At 45.9% G+C, this 21,468-nt stretch overlaps 1 protein-coding gene across 1 annotated transcript in view; it reads left to right on the top strand.

Moving 5' to 3' along the window:
* PEX1 (peroxisomal biogenesis factor 1) overlaps positions 1-20,700 on the top strand; it is a 49,082-nt gene extending 28,382 nt beyond the window's left edge. The window contains exons 12-24 of the mRNA XM_075558418.1: positions 1,572-1,742; positions 2,852-3,006; positions 5,142-5,331; positions 5,557-5,723; positions 7,166-7,300; positions 12,333-12,397; positions 14,008-14,150; positions 14,230-14,333; positions 14,953-15,129; positions 17,045-17,275; positions 18,407-18,604; positions 18,892-19,022; positions 20,439-20,700. Of these exons, the coding sequence (XP_075414533.1) occupies positions 1,572-1,742; positions 2,852-3,006; positions 5,142-5,331; positions 5,557-5,723; positions 7,166-7,300; positions 12,333-12,397; positions 14,008-14,150; positions 14,230-14,333; positions 14,953-15,129; positions 17,045-17,275; positions 18,407-18,604; positions 18,892-19,022; positions 20,439-20,523 (1,952 nt within the window). The 3' untranslated portion in view covers positions 20,524-20,700. The remainder of the gene's footprint in view (positions 1-1,571; positions 1,743-2,851; positions 3,007-5,141; positions 5,332-5,556; positions 5,724-7,165; positions 7,301-12,332; positions 12,398-14,007; positions 14,151-14,229; positions 14,334-14,952; positions 15,130-17,044; positions 17,276-18,406; positions 18,605-18,891; positions 19,023-20,438) is intronic.
* The last annotated feature ends 768 nt before the right edge of the window (positions 20,701-21,468 follow it).

Genomic DNA, 21,468 nt, shown 5'->3' on the forward strand with positions numbered 1-21,468 from the left:
GAACTGATCGCAATGACTGACTTACAAACTCCTCCACCCCAGGGGGACTAACAACAGAAACATGGGTGAAGGGAGACTGCAGACAATGTAAAATATGAAAATAATTTATAAATTATCAAGGTTCACGAGGATGGAGGGGGCGGGGGAAAGGAGCTGATACTAAGGCCTCAAGTAGAAAGAAAATGTTTTGGAAATGATCATGGAAACCTTTGTACAAATGTGTTTGATACAATTGATTTATGGATGTTATAAGAGCTGTAAGAGCCTCCAATAAAATGATTTATTAAAATAAAAAAAGTTTACAAAGAAGTAGAAAGCCTCATCTTTCTCCTTTGGAGTGGCTGATACTTTTGAACCACTGACCTCATTACTAGCAGCCCAGTATGTAACCACGACACCACCAGGGCTCCTAGGATGTAGCTTAGTGGGTGTAAAATACCTCTGGATCGCTATGGAAGACTGGTAGATGGGGAAAGAGGGTGACAGCAGAGAGCAGGGTAAAGAGAATTACAGTTCACCAAGTGGACTTTTGTGCGTTTAAAATTCATCATCTATTCAATGAAAATTCTCTCTCTCTCTCTCAAAATAGTTCATTTTGAAAAGTAGTCCACCCCCTCCCCTGCCAACTCCTACCACATAATCCCAGCTGGTCTCTATGTAAGAAATAGCCTTCGGAAACTCCTCACTTTATCTTCTGTAGAACTGGTTTTAGAAACGTTTTCTCTGGCTCAGACTCCTGTGTGATGCCTTGGGTGAGGATCAGAATGTTGTACATTCTCCTGTGAACTGCATGCTTTCTAGTCGTCGAGTCTCAGCCGTGAACGGATGTGATTCAGACCCCGCAGCGCCAGCATCTCAAGGCCGCTGTGTCTTGTTCACCAGGTTCTTGCCCAGCGCCCCGCCCTGTGCACGTTCCCACATTCGGCCTCCGTGCTAAGACTGCGGAGCGTCACCTGAAACGCTGGAAGGATTTAGAAAGGAGAGCAATGGCTTTCCTTTCTGGTCTGAACACCTCAGCGCGGCACTAAGTCCTCTGAGCTGCGCGCCGTGAACTCGGTTCCGCTTAACAGGTCGTGCAGATGGTCAGATTAGGAAAGTATGGATCCAGTGTTAATATTTTAGTAATCATTTTATTGGGGTGGATCCGGTATTTTTTAAGCATTTTACTGAGGACACTTATAGCTCTTATCACATCCATCATTGTATCAAGTACATTTGTACATATGTTGCCATCATCATTTTCAAAACATTTTCTTTCTACCTGAGCCCTTGATATCAGCTCACTTTTACCCCCACCCACCCTCCCTGGATCCAGTTTCTATAGTTAAATGAATAATTAGCTTTTCTAAGCCTTTTCCCACAGGAGCCCTGGTGGTGCAGAGGGTAAAGCCTCTGCGGTCCCCCAGACGATCAGCAGTTGGGACCACCAGCGGTCTGGGCAGCCGGGGAGCCCGGGTGGTTCTGGCCCGCCCTACGGAATGGACTCACTGGCAGCGGGTGGGTGTGCGTTTGCATCCTGTCCGCGTGGCAGCCTGAAGTAACACTGGATCCATTTCTGTCTTCTGCGACAGGCAAACGCCTCGAGCACGTGCAGAAGTCCTTCGCGGCAGCGTTCTCGGAGGCAGCGTGGAGGCAGCCGTCCGCCATCCTGCTGGACGACCTCGACCTGGTGGTGGGGCTGCCCGCCCTCCCCGAGCACGAGCACAGCCCTGCCTCGGTGCAAAGCCAGCGCCTCGCACACGGTAGAGCCCTGGCAGACAGCGCTGTTGGTCCGGGAGGAGGCCCCCGGGGAGCAGGCTGCGCTGTGCTCTGTTCCTCTGGGGACTCGGGGGCGTTCCTTCCGCCGACACCCTGCCGTCGGTGGCAAAAGTGGGCCCATGGGCGCGGCATGAACAACGGCCTTCAACTTCCCCGTTAGGCTTCTGAGGTCGGGTGTAGTGATACAGGTTTACTCTTGCTTTGTCCACTGACCAGTATTTACGTGTTTTTATTCACTCTGTAATTTGAAGTCTTGCACAGGACAGAAAAGGGAACCAATTGGGGCAGAGCAATGATAGCGATGGCTGCCATCTAAGGCTTCCTGGAGGAGTTGGTAACTGGCTTTGCTTTTGACCCATTAGTAGAAATTCGCTAAGGGAAGAAGAGAAGGAAGTGTGGGTCCTACTCAGAAACGCAGAGGGCATGACTGTGCCAGAGAAAGTGCCACGGACTGGAGCTGAGAGGCCAGGCGAGTGACAGGGCTCCAGCCCTGCCTCGTGCTTCCTGGCGCTAACACAGGAGGGGCTGCCATGGCACACTGGGTGTCTTTAAAACGGTCTGAAATGTGAGCCCTTGTAACACCGAGTGCTGGGCATGTCTAGGGCTGAAGCAGCTCTGCCTCAGTGCCAGTTTCATTTCTGACCCACTCAGACCAACCAGACTGGCAGTGGCAAGAGATGATTCATGAAGTCATAGGGAGATGAGCTAGAGTTTGCTTAACACAGAGAACACAGTAGGGAAAGTTATCACCCGTCTGTCTCTGACATTCTCATTTCAGGGACCCTTCCTTACCGTTTACTCACTTGTTTCATAGGAGCTAGGCGCAGGGAACCTCAGGTGGCATTGCTAGTCACAGTCCCCTCCCGCCTGCACCTCCAGTGGCCTGATTAGCGCGTGACTCACCTGAAGTTCTCCATGGGTAAATCAGCGCCTGGATGCAACAAGCTAAAATTTTAAAGGGACGCAAGAGCCATGCGGTGCATTTTCTACCTGGAACTCAACTTTGGGTTATCATTTTCACTTAATCTAAAGTTACTGTTTATGTTTCCTAAGCTTTATTTTATACTAACAAAGAAACGTTGTTGAATTCTAGCATTGAACACTATGATAAAAGAATTTATTTCCACGGGAAGTTTGGTTGCACTGATTGCCACAAGCCAGTCCCAACATTCTCTACATCCCGTACTTGTTTCGGCCCAAGGAGTCCACGTGTTCCAGTGCTTTCAGCACATCCAGCCTCCTACGCAGGTAATCCTTACTGTTGGGAAGGCTGCTGAAGCAGGTCCCCCGTAGTACCATCATTACTGTGGTCTGCTTGGAGAGTCTGTCTTCGAGTCCCTGAGTTCACTGGAGGAGTAACCCAGTAACACCAGTGTGGGGGCAGGTAAGGGGAAGCGGCTGTCCCCTGAGCAAGGGGACCCAGTGCAGCATGCCTGCTCCTGTAGCTAAAGCTGCAGGACAGATAGCAATCGGCCGTGTGCTTGTAAGAGGGGACTTGCAGGCAACACTGTTGAGGGAGGATGAAGTGGGGAGCAATATTATTATGAGAATGTGATTGGGACTCATCTCTAACTCATAAGTGTGAAGGCCTCCCTCCACCGCAGACCTTGGCCTGCCAGATTTCTTAAAATATGGGAATAAGGAATTCATCCACATATACTCTATCCCCATTCCTCATCTTCCCACATATGTTAAAGTCAGCATCCAATGCATATTGTGTGCAATGACAAGTTAGCCCCATCTGACATGCTACTATGCATTTCCCATGGAAATGACTTTTGTTTTGAAAACAGTACAGCTTTTAAAAAAACATTTTACTGTGGTAGAAAGATGTTCCCCCAGCCCCCAAGCTTGGGAAGTGCTTGGTTATAACTGAGGATTTTCATGACTCTGGCCTCTATGTGCTCTATTTTCTGTGTGGACACATTTGCAGCCTGCAAAATAGGCGTGGAGGCATGTCAGCTATCAACCCTGTGCTCTAGCTCACCCCCCACTATCTGCTTTTATTACTCTGTCTCCCACAGCATTCTTTCTGCTGATGCCAGGCGCTATCATGCATTGCAATGGCCACACAGAGCTCCCAGACTCTGCCCCTGAGTCTGGCAGCCACTGCTGAATCCTGTACTGACATCAGTACCTTCTCCACCTGCTTACCTGGACCCATCAGTGAAAGGTCCTTTGGGAGTGGTGTTACAGACACTGGCTTCGAAGAGTCACATAAAATAATGTACTACCGTGTCCCTCTATGTGCATATGGGTATACCTCCATATGCCCGCTCACCCCATTCACTGATAGAACTTCCTGTGGATCCACTCAGACATCGTGGTGGTTTCTGTGATCACACAATTGCAGTTTCTTCTTGCACCGCGTTTAGTGTCTTCTCTGGCCTTGATCCTTCCGTGCTGACCTCCCCTGCCTTTCCTGTCACCCAGTCTAGCTACTGATTTTCCCTCTGACCCCAGTACTCATCATGTAATGTTTCTTTCTGTGTTGGATGACTTCTCTTAACCTTTTGTAACCGTGATCTCGTGCAGTAGATCCATTCGGTGGAATGCCCTCCTGGGGCCTCCATGTTGAGTTATTTCACAGATGCAGCGTGATCCTTTAACTTTGCACCGTGCGCCTCATGTGTTGGTCTGTCTATCCCTTCATCTGCCCGTGGATCTTGAGGCTGTTTCCGGCTAAAGCCGCAGTGCACGTGGGGGGGCGGGAAGGCCTGTTCTTAATGGGAACGCGGTGAGAAACGCGGGAAAGCAGCTCTCCACTTGACTCAGGGTACTTTCTGTTCCACGAGCTTATGTGGCCCCTCGTCCCCTTTGGGAACCCAGGCCCATGATGACGTTAGGATCAGGGAGCTCTTGGAAGTGGGTTCCAGAGTTGGCAAGCTTGTTTTAGATTTGTTTAAATATTCTTACCTAGAGTTTATTCAGACCCTCTGCTAATTGACTATTGTTGAAAAAAGAGTCTTTATAAAGTATATGAGAATGATGAGGGCAATGAATGTACAAATGTGCTTTACACAATTGATGTGTGTATGGATTACAGTAAGAGTTGTATGAACCTCTAATAAAATGATTTTAAAAATTTAAGTATAACAAACTGATATATTTAAAATGTGCAACTTGGTCAGGGTTTTTTGTTTGTTTGCTTTGAACTTGGTCAGTTTAACATATGCTTGTAGAATGAAATTAGCAGCACAGTGATGGCAACAGACATCTCTGCACTTCCAAAGGTTTCTTGTTTCCCCCACCTTCGTCCCCATGTAGCCACCAGTCTGCTTTCTGGCACGGGAGACTGTGGCAGCCTGATTTTTATCAAAATGTGTATGCCAAACCCATACATGGATAAAATTAAACATTTGGATTTTGTGCTCTTTCATTAGGAGCAAAGATGTGAGATTCTGCATAGTGTAATGAAAAATAAACTAGATTGTGATGTGAAGAAGTTTCCTGATCTAGACTTGGACCTTGTCGCTAAAGCAACTGAAGGGTTTGTAGCTAGAGATTTTACAGTGCTTCTGGACCGAGCCGTCCATTCCCGTCTCTCTCTCCAGAGTCTGTCTTGCAAGGAAGGTACGTGTTACTGAATCTTATACCATAGTTGAGAAGGGTAATTGCAGTAGGGCAAGAATTAAGCACATTCTATTTTAATGTTGTAGTAAGCATAAGCACATTCTATTTTGGTGTTAAATAAGCAGTATCTGATTAAAAATTTGGCATCTCCAGCTAAGATGGTGGCAGAGCTGGAAAATTCATATATTCAGTATGGCTACTGAAGTGTCATTTATTTTCTGACAGAATTAGTCTTAACAACACTGGACTTCCAGAGAGCGCTCCATGGATTTACTCCAGCATCTCTGCGGAACGTCAGCCTGCATAAACCTAGAGACCTGGGCTGGGATAAGATTGGTGGATTGCATGAAGTTCAGCAGATCCTCATGGATACTATCCAGTTACCAGCCAAGGTGCTTTAAAGGCAAACAAGTATTTTCCTCCCAGGAGACCCACTGACTCGTAGGCTGTGGCTTTCTGCATGTGTTGCTTGACTTGTTCACTCTCGTTTTGATTCAACGAGTTTTACTTTGCGTTAGAAAATCAATATCCGGCACTATTTTAGCGAAAGTCATCATTTAAAAATGCATTTGATACACTTCCTGCACACACACGCACACAACCTATCAGGAAATCTGGGATGACACTGATAATATATTCCATGTGAAGTTCATGATTCCTCTATTTTGTTTAAATCGTTCAGATTTCACTAAAGGAAAAGGAGCTGGCAGCCAGGACTTGAACAGAACAAGCTAGAAATAAACTGGGAGCAGAGGAGTCAGCTAGGTCTATAGGCTTGATGGAGGCATTCAGATGTGCACACCTGGGCAGGCAGTGCAGGCTGGGTGGAGGGCAGAGGCCAGGTGGAAACGTTTCCGGAAGATCAGGAAGCAGTGTCTCTGAGGTGGCGGGGCTAAATCAGGGACTAGGGAGATAAGGGCCACTGCAAAGACTGGCCCGGCAGAGAAAGGGACAGGTGAGTGAGGGCCCTGGGCTACATGTACCTGGAGGTTGAGTCCTGCGCTCTGTGGCCCTCAGAAAGGACCTTGGCCGTGGTTATGCAGCCAAAACTGTGAGCTAAAGCCGATTTGACAAAACAAAGGTCCGGAAGCACTGCTTAAAAGGCTCGTGACCTCAAATGCTGAGTTGGGCAACAAGCATTAATATGCAGATAGATGGAGACCATGCGATGATCAGCTGGTTTGGGGGCCTGTTTAAGATTAGAGCAGTGATCGAGATAGCTGAGAGTGGACATCTGCCCCCAGGTGGAACTCAATAGGCATCCCTGATAGATGAGACCAGGATGTTGACAGTAGCCCAATATTTGCCTCGCCTGCTGTTAAAAGTTGTCCTTTCCCTGTGAGCATTGATTTAGAAGGAAATTTAGGGACAAGGAATCAGTTATTCAGCCTGGAGACTCAAGGGAGATTCCATGGTCTTTAATCATCAGGAATGCTTCTCTTTTGAGTGAGTGTATTTTAATAAACATAGCTTTCATAAACTCGCCCTGTGAAACAATTACAAGACAGTAAACTTTTCATAAATTTTCTTAAATTAGTACTTTTATAATGTTTTGTTTTTAAAGAGGACAAATTGGAAAGATGTTTTGATGCACTTGTGAGCTAGTTATAAACGTGTACCCCCATCCTTATCTCCTTACCTGCTTGTCAGGCAGCCATTGGAAGCCCTCCGGGGCAGCTCCTTCATGACCTGTAGCAGAACCGGTATGTCCTCACATGGTGCTGTGACTCAGGGAAGCGGCAGTCAGGGCTCGAATACTTTTTCTATACGCTGATCATTAGCAGCTGCTTCATCATTTCTGTCTTAGACTTGAATGCTTTCTCTCTTTTTTCAGTACCCAGAGTTATTTGCAAACTTGCCCATACGACAGAGAACAGGCATCCTATTGTATGGTCCTCCTGGGACAGGGAAGACCTTGCTGGCTGGGGTAATTGCACGAGAGAGTGGAATGAATTTTATTAGCGTCAAGGTACGTTGCACATTGACCTTTCCTGACTGTCAGCTAGCCACCTGCTTGGAGATAAAACGCTGTGTGGGCTGAAGGTGTGTACGGGGGGGGGGGGGGGGGGGGGGGGAACACTAGACCGCCCATCATGGACTATAGGAAGAGCAATGGGGTCTTGGGGATAAGGTGTGCACTGGGTCACCAGTGCTGAGGACTCAAAGGGTGTAAGTGCTGTTAGGTGTGCGGGTCCTGGGAGACGGATCCCCGATGAAAAGGGGATTACACCGATGGATTCTAACACTATCCACTATTTAATAGAGGAGTGCTCGTCTACTCTGGGTCAGGACAACAGGTAGACTTGGAACTGTTGTATGATCTCTCTCTTTTTTTCTTTTGGTGCCTATCTATGTAAGATAGGCAATGTGGGGGAAGCCAGCCCCTCACACCATCTATCACGGGTTCATTAATTGTACAGTGAAGATATATGAAGGTTATAGTAAAGTCATAGAGAATGAGGAGAGATGGGAGGGAGAGTAACATAAAGAAGTCAGACACATTTCCTGTAGCATGTTCCCCTCGGCTCCTCTTGGTGGTCCACGTGGAGATGGGAGATGGGAGGGCAGGAGCGAGTGAGAGAGGCTTATAACTAACCAAGGCTTATGTGTCTTTTGAGAGTGTGCAAGCCCCCTGATTACAGGTAAAGACATATGTCACAGAAAGGGTTGTACAATGGGTATGAGCATGACAGGAAGGAGATGAGCTAGGGGTGCACACACTATAGGAAGAGGAGGGACTAGGAGTCTACATGTGACACGAATGGTGGACCCTAGACTCAGTATGGCAGCCTAACCTTGGTCATCCTTGAGTGGGCTTGACCTCCCTGGGCGCTCCTTCAGGGAAACAATCTACTACCATCCTTCTCAGAAGGGAGTGGACCTACTTAGGGTGGGACAGACTGTACAGTCTGATTGCTCTAGATGACTGATAATCCTTAGGGAGAATAACCTCTGACCTACTTTCATTGATCTCCAAGTGCATAATCATTTAACATTTGTAGCAAGCAGCTAGGTTTGGCATATATTTGGGGAGACAACTTGGGAGCAATCTTTCTGTATCCCACAAGACAGGATAAGCAATCCCAAAGAGACAGCAATGGGACCGAGGGTTCTGGGGTAGCATGGGAGAAGAGGAGGCAGGGTGAGTCAAAAACAGCAGGGACAGGAAAATAGCGAGGAATCTAAAATTGACGGTAAAGGGGAGTGTAGGGTTCCTGGTTGTGTTTAATCAATTTAAATGTATCCGAGAGGAATTACTGAGAGGTGAACAATGGGTAAATATCATAGTGGGCCAAGAGGAAAGAATAAGAAAGTAAATGTATAGATAGATAGATAGATAGATAGATAGATAGATAGATAGATAGATAGATATAGATATGTATATATATAAAGATAAGTGTATTTGTCTATGTGCATATATATAAATATAAAAAGATAGATGTATTTGTCTATGTGTGTGTGTTTATATACATATATATGTAATATAATAAGCAGGTGGACTTTGGGCCTTTAATTAATCTTACCTCAGTACAAGAACACTTTGTTCTAATAATGTGGCAATATATGATGCTCACTTTCTGGGCACAATCGCTGAAGACATGGGTGCATAAGGAAATGAGGTGAAGAAAGCTGATGGTGCCCAGCTATTACAAGATATAGCATCTGGGGTCTTAAAGGGTTAAAGTTAAAAATCAGCCATCTAGCGGGGAAGCAACAATCAGAAGTTCAAAAACAAGCAATCAAATTGACTTGAAGGAGCACAGACAGAGTGGAGACCCAAAGCCCACCTGTATGACAATTGAGCAGTTCCTCATAGAAGGGCCCCTTGTATCAGGTGCACTATAGCACTCATGAAACACCTAACTGTCCTCTAGTGCTTTAGTAGCTCCTCCCCTTACTATTATGGTCTTAGTTTTACCTCTTAAATCTTGTTAGACCTGCATATGTTAAGCTGCATATGTTAGACCTGCATATAATTAAGAGCATCCGATGCATGAAATCCAAGATAGATAAACCCTTCAGAAATAGTAATAGGAGTAATGATTCCCTGAGCACATGGGAAGAGGATAGGGGGTATGGGGAGTTGATAGCAATGGTGGCTTTATAACTCCACTCAGTGGAATGAATAACAGAATTAAAGGTGAATGGATACATTGGACGGTATAAGGCAAAAAACAGTAAATAGTATATAATATAATAATAAGGGTTCCTGGGTGGTAGGTTTGGGGAGGGAAGAGGAAAGGGGATCTGATATCAAAGAGTTCAAGAAGAAAATGTTTTGAAACTGATGGTGTTGGCAATTATACAATTATACGTGATCTAATTGTGGGCAGTTGAATACAGACCCACATGCCTCTGGTGATGCCTCTTATAATAGTTGTTTCCTTTGGAATAAGATTGACTTTCTATAGGCAAGGCAGGACGTGAGGGCGCTCTGGCTGCGACATCTGCCACCCCACTGATTGCCAGGGTTGATTTGGCTGACTAGGCAGGTGTCCCCTTCCTCCCTCACCGCTCCATGTGTGTCCTTTCCGGACGACCTTCCCCCATAGGTGGCCCCTCCTTCAGTCAGGTATATGGGTAGCTGTGCTCCCCTGCTCGAACTTCCAAAGAAGGCTCTATAGGTAAAGCAGATAGATCATCATGACATTTGATCTTGCCTTTAAACTTGGATACTCTCTCAAATCAAATGATACAAATGTTCACTTTCCATTTTATTTCCCCAGACATAAGCAATTCTGCACATCTACAGAGGAATACCACCTATTTTATCGTAGTTGCTTTAAAATAAAAAATACAACAACAATAAAACTCTGGCCTTAAAACATAAAAGCCCAGTGTGCGGAAGTGAGTCATGAGCTGCCCCGCTCCTTTAGGGCTTACAGTGTTCTTGCTGAAGGTAAATCTTCAGGTGCTGCCAATAAAAATATGCACATGAGAAGCAAACTTCACCTGAAAGGGAGTGTAAACCTAGACGAGAGGCAGGATTGTTATGGTCCTGCAACTTGTGCTCCTTGCTCCCGCCACACTCAGTCTGACGTTTTTCCGGTGTAAGGTGAGCGCATGTACTTACCAGAGTGACGAGGGCCCAAGACAAAGGGATCATCTACCTCGCCATTTTCAAAATGGATTTTGAATCTGAAAGCCAGTTGAGTAATTTGCAGTTGAGTTACCCTACCCTGGCATGTTTCGAGAATCACGAATGCTTTTTAATTTTCGAACTTATTTTTTCTGGATTTTGGAGTGACCCTGAGTGAATCTTTTTACACTTACCAATAGAATGTAGTTTTGCTTAAAAGAAAAAAATTAAGACCTTGTACTATTTTCAAGATTAATGCTTGTGCATTTAGATTGTCCCCTCCGGAAGGACTCCTTATCCCCTTTGGGCACTCTCAAGTCGCGGTGGTTACATTCACAGTGGAAAGGTCTCGCAGAGGGCTCACTCCACCCTGGCAGTGGGGTGTGTGCGGCAAAGACCCCTGCCTGTCAGGAGTAAGTACGTTGCCTCGTACGTCCTCTCATCCTCCAGTTCTGACTGTACTGGAGAGATTGAATCCATTAACACGTGTGTAGGTAGCTGAGTATTAGCAGTTCTGTGTCCGTCACATATCCTTAGCATGTTTGGTCTGTGGGATCACTGGGTCCTATTCAGTTTTTAGAAGGATCCTTTTTCGTAAGTGATATCCCACTTTAAGGGGAAGACTATTCTCATGGATAATTTTGTAATGTGCAGTGAAGTTTGTTATGAGCTTTTGTTCAATTAACTTTTAGGAAATATTCAACTCTTATACAGATAAATTGGTTTCTGTGCTTGAGAATGCTGGCAAAGTATTTCATGCCTTGTTTTTTCCGAGTCTCCAAAGGTTTGAGATACAATCTGACTTTTTTTTCTTTTTAAGCCATTCATTCAACAATAATTATTGAGTGCTTATTATGAGGCAAAGAGCCTTGGTGGCAGAGTGAGCTCATTGTGTGAGTCTGGGTCGACTAGAGAAACAAAGTCATAGACACTCATATGTGTGTAAGAGAGAACTTTATACCAAAGTTTGTGTTAAGAAAACATCCCAGCCCAATCCAGTCCATTAGTCCAATATTACCCCATCTGTCTATATTAGTCCATAAATTCCTCTTTAAACTCACGCAGCCATTTAAAATGATGTCGAATGCAGGAAGATCACAGGCCAGTGGGTGGAAAGTTTTGTGGATCCAGTGGTGGTAGAAGGTCTATCTCAGCGCTGACATGGGTCCCCATGTGGTTCCTCCAGCTCCCGGACTCTGGCTCTATCAGCATAGTTCCATGTGGCTTGTCAGGAGGAATGTCTCGCTGGGAGTTTGTCTATCTGACCTCCAGTGAGCTGTTTAACTCCTTCGTGCCTCCAAATGAGGTCATCAAGTTTTGACTTGATTGACAGGCTAGACTCCACCCCTTTGCAAGTTGACAGATTACGTAACTGCCATACTCATTGATCTAACTGCAAGGTCAAGAATCTCACACCAGCAGCCACTCTACGTGGAAACATGCTTTCTACTCCTGTAAATGTTTGCAGTGTTGAAAGCCTACAGGGTCAGTTCCACTCTGTCCTGCAAGGTCACTATCAGCCAAAATTGACTGGATGACAGTAGTTTGGTGTCTTATGTGGCAGGCACTGAGGATTCAACGTAAGCAAAAGTGCCTTTTAAGAGCTTCTTCTAGGGAAGAAGGGCAGTGCACAGATAAGCACTTGAACAGACTGCTGTCGGCGATGAGAGCTGTGTGGGAAGAAAGGCAAGATAAGGTGGGATGAGTAACTAGACTAGGTCTCCGATGGGTTGGGGGGGGTGGCATTTTGCAAGAGAACTGAAGGAAATGGAGCGAGGATCCTGGCAGAGGAAACTATGGGCATGTGCTGTTTGTTCCATCTATCTGATCATATCAAGCATTTCCTTGACCTAGCCATAAGCAAAAATTATATTGTTTGAAATAATTTTATTCCAATTCTAATTTTATTTTATTTTAATAGGGTCCAGAGTTACTCAGCAAATATATTGGAGCAAGTGAGAAAGCTGTTCGTGATATTTTTATTAGGTTGGTTCCCTATGAATATTTTTTAAGTAAATTATTATTGATAAGTTCTTACTTTTTGGCCTTCATCTTTTTTGAAGAATTGATGTTCAAAACCTCGGGTTTCATGGATTACAGATGAGCTAGAGGACAGACTCTGTTTCACCAGATACTACTACAATGTAAAACACTGTCGTGCTTAAATGTGGGGAGTTATTGGTTCATTTAGCTACAATGGAAACACTTCTGGAACACCAAAAGCAGAGTAGTGGGTGGTTCAACCCACTGAGGAATGGCGGGGGCCCGCATGTGACCTGCTCTGGCTCCGAGGCTGATTGTCACAAGGCTGGGGTCAGGCACGCCCTCACCCTGCATCCTTCCTTACCAGTTCTGACGCCAACTACCCCTTCTGTGGCCCACCGCTCCTGTGGGGAGGTTCGATCCTGCATTGCAGTGGCCACACAAGCTCACAGCAAAGCTCAGGATGATGGGTTTATAAGGCGAGTTAATAGGTTACAACTGAGGTGAGGCATGCTCTGGGACCGTTGTTTAGTCAGGACAGTTTCTCTGCCCTACCCACAGGCAGTGCTACAAAGCCCTCTCAGGGCTGCCAATAAATTCCTAAAGGGCATGCCACGTGGACATAAACCTCAGCCTAAAGGCACTCAGCTCCAGCTCTGTGGGTCAACATCCCAGTAAGTGCCCAGAGGACTGCAGCCCCTCCCCGACCCCTTCCCTAAACTAGCACTCAGCTGTACTGGTTCTGCGGCTGCGCAGCCCACTGCTCTGGCTGTGTTCTGGTTCCTGGTTCTGTTGCTGCTCTGGGGTCCCGCTGACTGCTGGGTCAAGGAGGTACCGTACACAGGGATCTCAGGTTGCCGAGTGTAGGCTTCCTCCTGGCTCGTTTGCTGGAGGGACATTCCCCTCCCTGCTTCTGACCTGGCTGGTTTTATACCCAGCAAGATGGCACGCACAGTGATCCCAGTTCTCAGTCACAGCTGAAGCGTATTACCTGATGCACGTCCCCACCCCACCTTCTTACCCAGACCCATCAGGAAAAGCAAAGGTTGTTTGGTAGAGGAATAAAGGCTACGGCTAGAAGAGCCATATTAAGCACTTCACTGCGTTATGCCCAGACAAGGAAAACTTCCAGGAAAGCACAGAAGGGGAGAAGCATCTCATAATTGCGCACATGATTACTTATAACCAGGATAGCGCAGAATTCAGAATTGTGGGTTAGGATGTAGAAGTGCTGCTTATCCTCAGGTGCAGTCTGCTCTTCCATGCAGAGGGGGCGCGGGGCGCGCGTTCACATACCTGGCTGCTAGCGGCAAGGTGCCCGCTTTGCACCCCCAGCTGCTCTGAAAAAATGGAAATCCTGGGGAGGGGGCAGTTCTACTCTGTCCTGTGTGGGCATCGGGGGTCAGAGTCGCCCAACTGTAGATTTGATTGGATTTTTAACTTCTATTCAGGGGACAAGGCAAACCCCCAGCACTAAGGCCCAGTGTCCTATAAACAAGAGCAAGGCCTCTGTGACAAGATGTTCAAAGGTCTGTGCGTAATAGGTAGGTGTGAAAGCACTGTGCACGTGCCGGTGCGCCGCCTTCACGGGGGTGTCTGTCTCTGCTCCGCAGAGCGCAGGCGGCAAAGCCCTGCCTCCTGTTCTTCGATGAGTTTGAGTCCATTGCCCCTCGAAGAGGACACGATAACACCGGTGTGACCGACCGAGTCGTTAACCAGCTGCTGACCCAGTTGGATGGAGTCGAAGGCTTACAGGGTAGGATTGTGACTTGCCCAGACTCTGGTCCCAGAGCAGCTTGGCCGCCTTTTAGTGAGACCCGTGAATGTCTCCGCAGGTGTTTATGTGCTGGCTGCCACCAGTCGCCCTGACTTGATTGACCCTGCCCTGCTGCGGCCTGGTCGACTGGACAGATGTGTGTACTGCCCTCCTCCGGATCAGGTGACGCTTTCATATTTAGCACCCAAACCCAGCACCTGCTCCCCTCTTCCCCGGGGCACTCTGCTTCTGCCAGGCCGCAGCGGGTGTCCTGACAAGACGCTCCCTCGGCCACTGTGTGCTCACAGCATAAACGGATGCAGTTAGTTCAAAAAGCCCTCCTTTGTCCGGCCATTCCTGTGCACGTCTGAACCCCTGGGAGGAAGGGAGGAAGCAGGTGCTGATTGCGTGTCTGCCTCCCTGAGGTCCAGGCTGATCACACGCTGTGACCCAGCAGAACTGGCCCTGTCACACGTAGCGTTAGATAGGGAGCAGGTGACGAGGATTCAACTTCCTGGTCTCATGTTCCTGTAAAGTTTGTTTTCAAACTTAAAGGCAAATGAAGAAATGAGTGGAAGAGCAGATATTCAAACCAGAGACTGAGTGTTCGTCACATGTAGCTGTTATTTTCAGTGAGTTTAGTTTTCCATGTGAAAACTGTCGGCACACTTGCCCGGGTCGAGAAAATAGTAAGCGCTCTCTGAATACAACAGTCGATTTGTTAAAGAAGTCATCAGACGGCCGAGGGCACCATCTGATTTTGCTTTTTGCTCAGTAGACCGGTTCGCTTTTCTTCCTGCAGGGTGCCCGCCTTGAAATCCTAAGAGTCCTCAGCGAGTCTCTCCCTCTGGCGGCCGATGTGGACCTTCAGCACGTGGCATCGGTGACGGACTCCTTTACCGGAGCCGATCTGAAAGCTCTGCTCTACAATGCCCAGCTGGAGGCTTTGCATGGAAGGCTGCTCTCGGGTGGACGCCAAGTAAGTCAGGCGACGGGGTAGCTTTTAACGGCCTTTTATGGTCGGTCAGAACAGCTTAGCATAAAAAGCCCAATCTTAAGGAATCGTATCTTTTCGACAACTCTGTTGAAAAGAGACCCAGTTTAGATTTCCCGTTAACTGAATATTCTATAGTTGCAATGTTGATTTCACTGAGAGCTGTGTCATTTTGAAGTTTGGTGTCTGTTTCTTTAATATTTCCTTCACATTGGCAGAACTGTGTTGGCGTGTGGAAGGATATTATTTAAGTATTACATATTAGATGATTGAAATAGAAAAATAATTGAGACTTTGCTTTGTACTGCTCTTGTTAAAAAAGACAATTACATAGGCTGTTTACTTCGATGCTCAAATTGCCCTAGATTTGGCCAGGAGAAAGCCCGCGCCCCCACCCCCGTGTAGGTTGCTCCTGTGTCCTTCGGCGGTGTGCATATCATTCCGTGAAGCCCCCTTGTCTGGTACAACAACGTGTGTGGCAGGCTTATCTGGCAGACCTGCCCGTGGACTCCCTCAGCTAGAAGGGTGTGCGAATGGGCCCTGAGGCACGAGTGGTTAGGAAGGGTGTGCCTGCATCCTCCCCTCCAGTCTGAAGTTCCCAAATCAAGCACTACCAAGGTTTGTTGTTTTTGTGACAAGCCATGAGGTCTCTCATTTTCATACTCTCATTACCAGAAGAAAGATGCTTTTGTAAAGCATTCTTTTTTTTTCTTTCTGATTTTCCTTTTTCATTTTATTTAAGTTAACAGTTTTATTGGCATATAATTCACATAGAAAACAATTTAATAGTTCAATCATATTAAGATGAGTTGTACAATCTTCACTACAACCAATTCTAAAACACTTTCTTCTTCTCGTATTCATTGTTAGTAGCTCCCCATTTCTTCCTAAACTACCCTGCTCTACTCACAAGAAACAATCCAATTATTGTCTCTGTAGATTTACTTATCCTGGATTTCATGTACAGAACAACATTTTTTAAAAATCCAACACCAGTAACAAAGTAAAACAATCAAAAAACTCGATTGAAAAGAAAGCAGAAAATATTAAAAGCGAACACAAGTTTAAAATAGCTCACAATCACATGATTTGGTAGCAAATTCTAACCGATGGCACCTGCAATCATCCATCCTCCACTGCACTCCACATGAAAGCCAGGCTCCTCACCCCTGGTCTGTGGTCAGAGGGATGTAACGCCTTCTTTCAAGATAAATGTTAGCCTGGCTGATTGATCCTTTCAAAGTAGAGGAATAAATGATGAGAGCCAGAGCCCGTAAAAGTCGACACAGAGCTCTGGGCCAAACTTTATTACAGGCTTTTCTGAGGGGACGATTGGCAAATTATCTACACATTACAGCTTCTTTCTTTTAATTTTGATAGTTAAAAATCGCACTGTGTGCCTCCGAGCCACTGGGTAACCAACAGAAGTTTTGAACAATGCCTTGTGTTTCTCTGTCCTGCCCGATCGCAGTGTGGTGCGGTGGTTATGCCAACCACAGGGTCAGCAGTGGGGACCACCAGCCGTGCAGTGCGGGGGAGATGAGGCTGTCTCCTCCCATGAATAGTTACGGGGCCTGGGAACCCCCAGGGGCCAGTTCTCCTCTGTCCCATGGGGTTGCGATGAGCTGGAATTGGCTCGATGACAGTGAGTTTGAGTATTCCAGTGTTACCTGAAGTGGGGGTAGGGGCGTGGTGCTGCCAAAGCAGATGCCGATCCTGGAATGTGGGCTGTGGTACACAGGTGTTCGTGGCCAGGGCGTGCTGAGTAAGTGTTTTCTTCAAAGGTAGACCAAAGGATCCGGTAGCCGGTGCTGTATTAGAATGGCAGCTGAGTTGTGGTTTATTTCTGAGGTGTGTGGGGATTAATTTGAACCTTACAGCTGTGCGTTGTATGTTCTAGGATGGAAGTTCCAGCTCTGATAGTGACCTAAGTCTGTCTTCGATGGTTTTCCTCAACCACAGTAGTGGCTCCGACGATTCAGCGGGCGATGGAGAATGTGGCCTAGAGCAGTCCCTTGTTTCTCTAGAGATGTCTGAGATCCTCCCAGATGAATCGAAATTCAATATGTACCGACTCTACTTTGGAAGCTCATATGAATCGGAACTTGGAAATGGAACCTCTTCTGACTTGGTACCTGTGCTGTTGCCATTGTAGAGTTCTAAAATATCAGGCCGTGAGGTGGTGTGAAGATGCGCAGTGATTTATCTGCCCACCAGCCCACATGTTCTTTCTGGTTGGTTGGTTCTTCGGTAAAATTACCCTGTTTTTTAACAAGGCGTCTTCATTCCCAATTCAGAACGTCCGGTGTCGTGGGCTGCCACATTACCCCGCTGGTGGCTGCAGGGAGAACGGGGCGATCAGCTCCCATAAGGATGTTCCGCCCGGGAACCCAGAGGGGCAGTGTCACTCTGTCCTCTAGGGCCGCTCTGGGTGGGCTTGGGTGGGGTGTTCGGAACTTGAAGGTGGGGGGAGGGCAGCAAAGGGGAGGGAACTGAAGTAGCGAGAGGCCGAGCTTACTCTGGTTTCTTGCCAGCTTGGCGCTCTCCCCTGGTGACTGTAAAATAAGCATCCACGGTAACAGATCCAGCCTCGGGGGCCTCAGATTCTCCCGCCATAGGACAGTTGAAGAAAGCAGCACGTCAGACATGCCTGACAACAGCATGACCCAGGGGAAAGGGCTCGGCAGGATTAACACTCAGCAAGGAGTGTGTTTTGGTTAAATGTGGACAGTATTGTTATTTTTATATTTAATTCAAATAACTCTCAACACATCTCCACCCCAAATTAACAGTGAGCAATAGTTGCCTTTTTGGTGTTCATTACATTTTTTGTACATATTTAGTTATATATTTTCTTGATATTTGTAAATTTGTGTTAGGAGCTCAGGTTTTTAAAACGATTTTTTTTAAGTGACCCATTTTTACTTCGAAGAATAGTAAGCTGTTGATATGATTCCAGTTTGTAATTCTGGTCTCTGAACTTCCCTCTGAACCGTCCTCGGACCTTACTGTAACTGCTCGCTGCAAAGGTAGACGGCATAACGAAGTATCAAAGCCAAAACTCAAGCTAGGGCTGTTTTCTTTCTGTGGTGGTTCTGCAGCATTGATAGCAGTGAGCCTTTCTAGACTAACTGCCCTCTACTCCAGTTAGTTAAAGTGCAAACCGACCTCTGAAGTGTCTTATCTTTAGTAAGTACCTTCTCTCTCTCTCTCTCTCTCCCCACCCCTTTCCCCTTCCTTCATCACGGGGCGACCCGTGCAGAGCTCACAGTGTTTGTCTGCACCAAGCTCCATGACGCAGGATGCTCCCGGAACTGCTGGGAAAGAACCATTGTTTTCACAGCCTCCGGTGTTCAGGACAGCGTCACAGGAAGGGTACCCCGAATGGACTCCAGAGCACAGAGACCAGCTGAGAGCAGAGATCAGCATTATCAAGGGCAGATACCGGAGTCAGAGTGGAGTACGGCACTTCTTCAGTTCCCATTTAGAATTGTGTAAACATTTTAAAAATGGAAAAATCCTTCTTTATGTGCACCACACACTTGATTGGTAAATGGGCTGTGTTTATACTGTGTCGAGTTAGTCAAATAGTTACCTGATTTCTTTCAAGCAATTTTTAGTCTTCGTGCATAAAAGGAACGCGTGGTCTTCTGAAAACACTAACAGAAGAAACATTTTAGACTGATTTTTTCCCCACCCTGTCCCTAAATTAACTTTTTGTCCTGTTTCTACCCCTCTCAATTTAAGGAAGATGAACCCATTAACCAACCAAGACCAGTGAAAACCAGTCTGGCTATTAGCCAGTTGCATTTAACGACTGCACTTGGTAACACACGGCCGTCCATTAGTGAGGATGACTGGAAGAATTTTGCTGAGCTGTAAGTAATATATCCTGATTTAGAAGTATTGATATTATTACAGGTCCCATAGTTCTTCGTGTAAACTTTGAGTTTTTGCTAAAATCCATACATGGTGCTTTAAATATTTATGAACCAGTTCTGAAAATTTGTGTAGTGGCTATGCATTTAAACACCTACTTTCATGAGTACAGAAATAAAAAATGAATTTTCATTAGCCCATTTCATTATATTTGAATAACTCAGAATTAACTAACAATAGTAAGTTATACTTTGAGGAAATTACAAAATGAAGAGCTCAAAATTATCCCAGTTAATAGTTTTCAAGAATTATTACAAAAATATTTGTTTTGCTTTCAAAATAATTTAAGTTTTACTAATCTCAAGAACTCGTAAATGTGTCTAACTAGCATATTTGTTCCGTGGGGCATGTTTGAAGGCCTGGGGCTCTTGGAGTGGGCTCCGTGGCCTCCCAGGGATCTGAGGCCATTACTGAGTGACCCCTTAAGTCAGCCTCCACTCGATGGCATGAGTTTTCTAGCCCAGCGACTCAGCTTTATTTGATTCAAGAAATGTTTACACCTCCTTTCTAAAAGTCACAATTCTTAATTTTTTAAAATTATTGGGTGGTGCGTGGCAGAGTGGGTGAAGCATTGGGTTGCTGACGGAAGGTCAGCAGTTCAGATTGGTCCGAAGCAGAAAGCTCCCGTGCAGATTTGCACCCTGGTGGAGTGGCAGCCCCGCCAGTGGCACTCGGCTCTGTCCATTGGACAGATCACAGCCCCTCCACCTCTCCTAACACCCTGCCAGCCTTTCCTTTCCGTGTGGCACGGCTGTGATGTCACCCCGGGCTCTACCCACTCCACGGGCGCCAGCTTTGGGATATTTCAGTTGCTTCGGGGTTTGATGACTGAAAAAGAATGGTGTGAGGCTAAGGACCCCCGTGGCTGCATGATCGCACATGTACTGAATCGGGAGAAAGTGGGATCGGTGCACCACCTGGTGCACATAGCCTTTCAGAAACCAGCACAGTGGCTATCCGAACTGCAGTGGGTGCCAGGGCCAGCGCACCCTCTCACTAACCCTGGCTGTGACAGTACGCTTCTCAGCTCAGCCGGTCTGACTGGAGAACTGCTGGACCTCATGGAAAACCTTGCATTTCTTAGATTAAAACTAATGAGATTACAAGCTCATTACCATTTCATTGCCATTCGTATTTTATCTTCCCTAACTTGCCTCTTAACTCCCTTTTGTCTTCTAATAATGGGGTGCTTGAAAATGTCTGCGTAAGAACCCTTTCCTTTCTGGTGCAAGTGTTTTTCCAATTTGCTATTTTTTTTTTTTTGGTTTTCAAACTATGATTCTGTTTGCAAACTGTATTATCTTTTGTTTAAATATTTACATGTGTTAGATATTATTTCTCTCTCTTCATTTAAGGTATGAAAACTTTCAAAATCCTAAAAAGCGAAAAAATCAGAGTGGAACAGTGTTTCGACCTGGACAGAAAGTAACTTTAGCATAAAATACATTCCTGATTTTGATTTTGGTGACTTGTAACAATAAAAATGGTGTTTGTGTAATTTCTTTTTAATTTAACGAATCGGGTTAATTTATAAAATCTCAGATTGGTCAATGCTGTGATCATGTACTGATCCATCTTACTTGAGATAATGCTACAGAATAATGGGATATTTATAACAAATTGTGTATTTTATTTCCTATAAGTCTATATTAAATCTTTAAGGAAATTACAATCAAATGGTGTGGCTAATTTGTTTTGCCTTGAAGAAACAATAATATGGCAGCTAATTGAATCCATGTCTTGGAATTCGCTGGCATTCGCATACTCAGCTTTCCCCCCCAGCAGTTTTATTGGCATATAATTCACACATCCTACAAGTCAGTAGTGGATTCCCATCAAGAGCAGTTGTGCAGTCACCGTCAGTTTTAGAACATGTTCTCCATTCTTGGACTCATCGTTCTTAGCGCCCCATTTCCCCGAGCCATGTCCCCAAGGGGCCACTCATCCAGTTACCGTCTCTAGATTTACCGATCCTGGATTGCATACAAAAAGAAAACATTGAAACACAAACACAAAGAGCTAACAAAAATGACAAAGGAAAACTAGGACGCATTTAAAATAGATCATCAAGGAGATCAAATGACAGGGTGTTAAATTTTAACCTAGCTGCTTCAACAACAATCTACTGTGCAATGCATTCAAGAATGAAGTTAATTAAAATATGCAGATAAATGCATAAGACAGCAGAGAAGGAGGTCCGGGCAGTAATAGTTGCCCTGTAGTTAACCATGAGGCCAGGGCTGTAATGTTTTACATGAACACTGCGGACTTGAGCCAGCACTTGAGAGACTAGAGTCCTTTACTAGGTGTTAGGTGCCCTCGAGGTGGTTCCATCTCCTAGTGACCCTTCGTGTACAGAATGAGCTCTTTCCCGGTCCAGAGCCA

The sequence above is a fragment of the Tenrec ecaudatus genome, chromosome 9, assembly GCF_050624435.1.
Source record: "Tenrec ecaudatus isolate mTenEca1 chromosome 9, mTenEca1.hap1, whole genome shotgun sequence".
NCBI classification, from domain to species: Eukaryota; Metazoa; Chordata; class Mammalia; order Afrosoricida; family Tenrecidae; genus Tenrec; species Tenrec ecaudatus.